At 47.0% G+C, this 4,487-nt stretch overlaps 1 protein-coding gene across 2 annotated transcripts in view; it reads right to left on the bottom strand.

Moving 5' to 3' along the window:
* Positions 1-2,317: 2,317 nt before the first annotated feature.
* LOC139342960 (MBT domain-containing protein 1-like) overlaps positions 2,318-4,487 on the bottom strand; it is a 9,192-nt gene continuing 7,022 nt past the window's right edge. For both annotated transcript variants that reach the window (XM_070980295.1, XM_070980294.1), the window contains 4 exons: positions 4,202-4,439; positions 3,664-3,735; positions 3,152-3,340; positions 2,318-2,441 (listed from right to left, as the gene is read on the bottom strand). In XM_070980295.1, coding sequence (XP_070836396.1) covers positions 2,332-2,441; positions 3,152-3,340; positions 3,664-3,735; positions 4,202-4,439 — 609 coding nt within the window. In that variant the 3' untranslated portion in view covers positions 2,318-2,331. The remainder of the gene's footprint in view (positions 2,442-3,151; positions 3,341-3,663; positions 3,736-4,201; positions 4,440-4,487) is intronic.

A 4,487-nucleotide genomic window follows, 5' to 3' on the forward strand; every position in this document is an offset into this window, starting at 1 on the left:
AAATGAATTACCATTTAAAGAATAAACTGAATATCATGAAACTGACCGTTCTCACTTCAACATTCGACGTTAGCCAAACTCTTCAACAGGTAATTCCTGACTTCAATAATAAGTCATTTTATACATCCATATCATTTTATAGTTCGCGTGAAGACAACAGTAGAGTTTTTTTGGTAAATGCAGAAAAAAGGCAGAAAATGGTAAAAAGTAGCTGAACCAATCATTGGTCCTGAAACTCAAGCATCGAACTGGCAGTATTAAAGATTTCAGACGATACTCAGACCTACGTTAATCTCTTATTGCAGTTGTTTGGACATTTACTTATTGCGGTTGGTCTGACGGAGCCCTGTAGCTACGACCGAACTCATTTCTGAAAGTAAAGCGTGATTTTTCTAACGCAGAGGATTGTTTACGTGGAGAAGAGTTTCAGCCGAACTTTTAACTGTCGCTCGTAGACGATCTGAGTTCCAGCTGCAGATCGTCTACGAGCGACAAACAAAGCCGCTAACTGCGGTGGCTCTTAGCTGGTTTCTTGTTTCGTGGCGTCCTGACAACTTGTCAATGCAGAATCCAACCACACACACACCAACACACACACACACACACACACACACACACACACACACACACACACACACACACACACACACACACACACACACACACACACACACACAGAAAGTTTCAGTGACTACTAATCTCAACATGACATTATTATTATCATTATTACGTGAAGAGTTTTGACCCTCGAACACACCACGTCAACACGTACGAACAACAAAGATCTTGGCGTTGGAAAAATGATCATACAAAAGTTTTATCCTCGAGTCGCCCCCCCTCCACTTCCCACGCTGTGAAAGGGTTTAATGTTCTTAAAGCCAAGAAAGGGTGATGAAGATGATGAAGATGAAGACCTGCTCAGACCAGCTTTCAGTTTCAGCTCAGAATCACTTCACAGTGATTCACTTATTAATAATCTTTACAGAAACACCTTAGCTCCTTAATAAACAGCGCTCATCCTGTTAGCGACCCAGCTAGTTAGCTTCCCAACTAACAGGTGACAGGCTAGTGCTGGCAGGCCCGCAGCTACAGACCAGTATCTCTGAGTTAACAGGTCAAACACACTTCTAGAGCAAATCTTCTGACCGACGGGATGTTTAAGCAGTGAATAATTTTTATGACACCGTCAGTCAAACTTCATATTTTTAAGTTTCCGTCAAACTGATGCTGAAAACTTGGTCCCAGCCAACAGATTCTCATCATTTGAACAACACATGTGGCCTCTTTTAGTTCAATTCACAGGATTAATTCTGTTCATGCTGGGAGAAATGTTTTGTCCAGTTAGCAGCTGAGCTAGCTAGCTTCCTAATGGCAGTTCGTAGCCTGCTAGCTTGGTGTGCTATTGTTGAACACTAGCTCTGATTAAACTGATTTCTGAAACAGAGCAACTCAACATTTATCAGGTGTGTTCTGACGGGTTGTGATGGTATATGACACATTTAACCTTTACCTAAAAACTGCAGCTCACGTGATTTGGGTATTGCTCTCGGCTGTATTGCGATTCCGCTAATATTTTGATGAAATGTCGGGACTGAAGATAAATGTGGTGGACGCACCAGAAGAGTCGAACAACATTTGATTAAATACCTTCAGTAAGAATTCACTAACATTCGGCTGGTGTTCAACATCATGACTGCAGAGCTAACTAGCTTCCTAACAGCTAGCTAGCTTGCTATTGTGGCTGGCTAACGCTGGCACGTTCCCAGCTAGCTGTCGTGTAACAGTTAGCTTGCTGGCTCCAGTGTCACCCGTGGTCACTACATGCAGGGTCGTTGATTTGAAGCTTTTCACATTATTTACTGACAAATTGAGCGGTTCAGTCTGTAAAACATCTAAAGAAAAGAAGTGCTACATCCTTTATCTTTGTTGGTTAAATACTGAATTGTTTTATAAAATATGGACCAATTCTTCTTTTTAAATGGCAGAACGTGAACTCCACCAGGTTACTGAAGCCCCACAAACAGTCGGGAGGACGCCGTCAACCTGAACGCAGAGCTTTGAGAATCTGTGGGGATGAATTTCTGTGAAAGTTTCTGGTCTGAACGGGCACAAACAGAAAGACTGAAGGCTAAAAACTGCCGAGGAGGAAGGCGAGCGCGACCGAACGCTGAGGCCAAGCACGACTTTTCACCCGCTCAGCGTACGATGAGCAGCATCTTTAAAATAAAACCAACAGTTTGATCCCATCACAGCAGATGACTTCATGAGGACTGACGCTCCTAAGTGTAGAGATGGACGGAGAGTAGAGGAGGACGAGGACGAGGACGAGGCCTACTGGTCCTGGCTGGTGAAGAACTCTCCAGAGGATCCGTTGGCTTCGGTTTCAGTCCTTTCACAAGTTAAATGTGGTCCTTCATTGTTCTCTTCTTTACCCTGTGAAACTGCAGAAACAAAGAGGTTCAGGACGACACGACCAGCTCAGTACTTCTACTTCACTGGAGTATTTTCCTCATACTTCTACTTCACTGGAGTATTTTCCTCATACTTCTACTTCACTGGAGTATTTTCCTCATACTTCTACTTCACTGGAGTATTTTCCTCATTCTTCTACTTCACTGGAGTATTTTCCTCATACTTCTACTTCTGCTCCTCCACACCTCAGAGGGAAATATTGTACTTTTACATTTATGTTTGTTATAAATTAAACTTCAGCAGAAACGACTGGCCGATGAATCGATCAGTGTATTGACAGAAAGTGATTGATCGTCTATTGTTTCAATGGTTCATTGATCTCTGCTGTGGAATCATGTTTGATCTTCTCAGGTGTCTGATTGGCTGCTTTTCCTCTCAATGATCTGATGTGTTTGTAATCATGTGGAGCTTTGGACCAAACAAACATGGTGAAGGCGTCACTTTGGCTCATTGTGGGGGTCACAGGTTCGATTCCTGCAGCCTGAAACCAGAAACCCGACCTGCTCAGACCCCTGAAGCCCAGACTGGACCTGATCCTGGACCTGGACTCAGGTCACCCCTTCTGGCTGCTTCTGATCCAAACACGTTTTAATGTGAAAGCTCAATCCTGACTTCCTGTGTGTGTGTGTGTGTGTGTGTGTGTGTGTGTGTGTGTGTGTGTGTGTGTGTGTGTGTGTACCTGCCCCCCCCTCGGTGTTCGGGCTGCTCTCTGGGCCAACAGAGGGGGGCTGGGCTGCTGAGGCAGGAGAGGGGGGTGATGGGTAATTGGGCGGAGTCTCATTCTCATCTCCTGATAGGCTCCTGGGGACACCTGTTACCACGGCGCCGGAGAGACTGACAGGTCGCTTGACGATGGGCAACTTCCTCTCTGAGAGCAGCAGGTAAAGTCAGCGGAACAGGAAGAAAAACACCTTTAAAATCGATCATCTGTGACGTTTTCACGTCAGGATCAAATCAGAAACAAACAGCTGCTGCTGAGTAGTCACATCGTTTTTAGGACATTTCTGTCCTCGTCCACAAACATCACCTCATCGCCTCTGTTCTCATCGTCCACAGAGATGAAGGACTCACCTGGACGACTCACCTGGACGACTCACCTGGACGACTCACCTGGACGACTCACCTGGGCTCCATAAAGACGACGTCATACATCTTAATTCATCATTAAGCTGCTTCAGCTGTCAGACTCACTTTTCTTCTGTCCTTTGTACTGCTGGGACTTCTTCCTCTGTTTGGAAGCTGCTGACTGTAGATCTCTGGAGCCTGAAAAACACACACACACACACACACACACACACACACACACACACACACACACACACACACACACACACACACACACACACACACACACACACACACACACATCAGGATCCAGCTTGGTGCAGTCACCAGGTAAAGACCTGCCAGGGGGCTCTGTGATTGGTGGCCGTCGCAGAGAAAGGAAGCTAAATCCCGGAGAGACGTTAACACAGACCATGTCTGTGGACACTCAGTGAGACGGACACCAGCTGAGCAGAGACGAGCTCAGAGTGAAGGGCCTGGAGACGCCTGACAGACACAGAGCAGGACGAGTTCTCCCATGATGCTGTTCAGTGACACTTTACATCTTTATGTCCACCAGACATTCAGAGGGGACGGCTGAAGTGGACGAGCTCCGTCCTCTGCCTGAGCTGATCTTCAGACGAGCAGCGTGTGTGTGTGCGTGTGTGCGTGTGTGTGTGTGTACCTGTACTAACAGCTGGAGGCTGCAGCTGGTACCCGGTCAGCTGACACCAGCCGACCGGGTACAGGTCAGGTGACTCGCAGTCCACCCACTGATCGTACTCGTCCTCCCAGCCGTCGAAGTGTATCCGTAGCAACCTGTGGACGATGCGTGTCACCGTGGCGACGCAGACCAGCCTGGGCTCCATGAGGTCCACGGCCTCCAGCTTCATACCGGGACGGAAGCCGTGGTTGGGGACGTCCTGCCGGAGGAAAGACGAGCGATCAGATCCACGAGCCCACAGCGACGT

The sequence above is a fragment of the Chaetodon trifascialis genome, chromosome 15 (assembly GCF_039877785.1).
Source record: "Chaetodon trifascialis isolate fChaTrf1 chromosome 15, fChaTrf1.hap1, whole genome shotgun sequence".
Lineage (NCBI taxonomy): Eukaryota > Metazoa > Chordata > Actinopteri > Chaetodontiformes > Chaetodontidae > Chaetodon > Chaetodon trifascialis.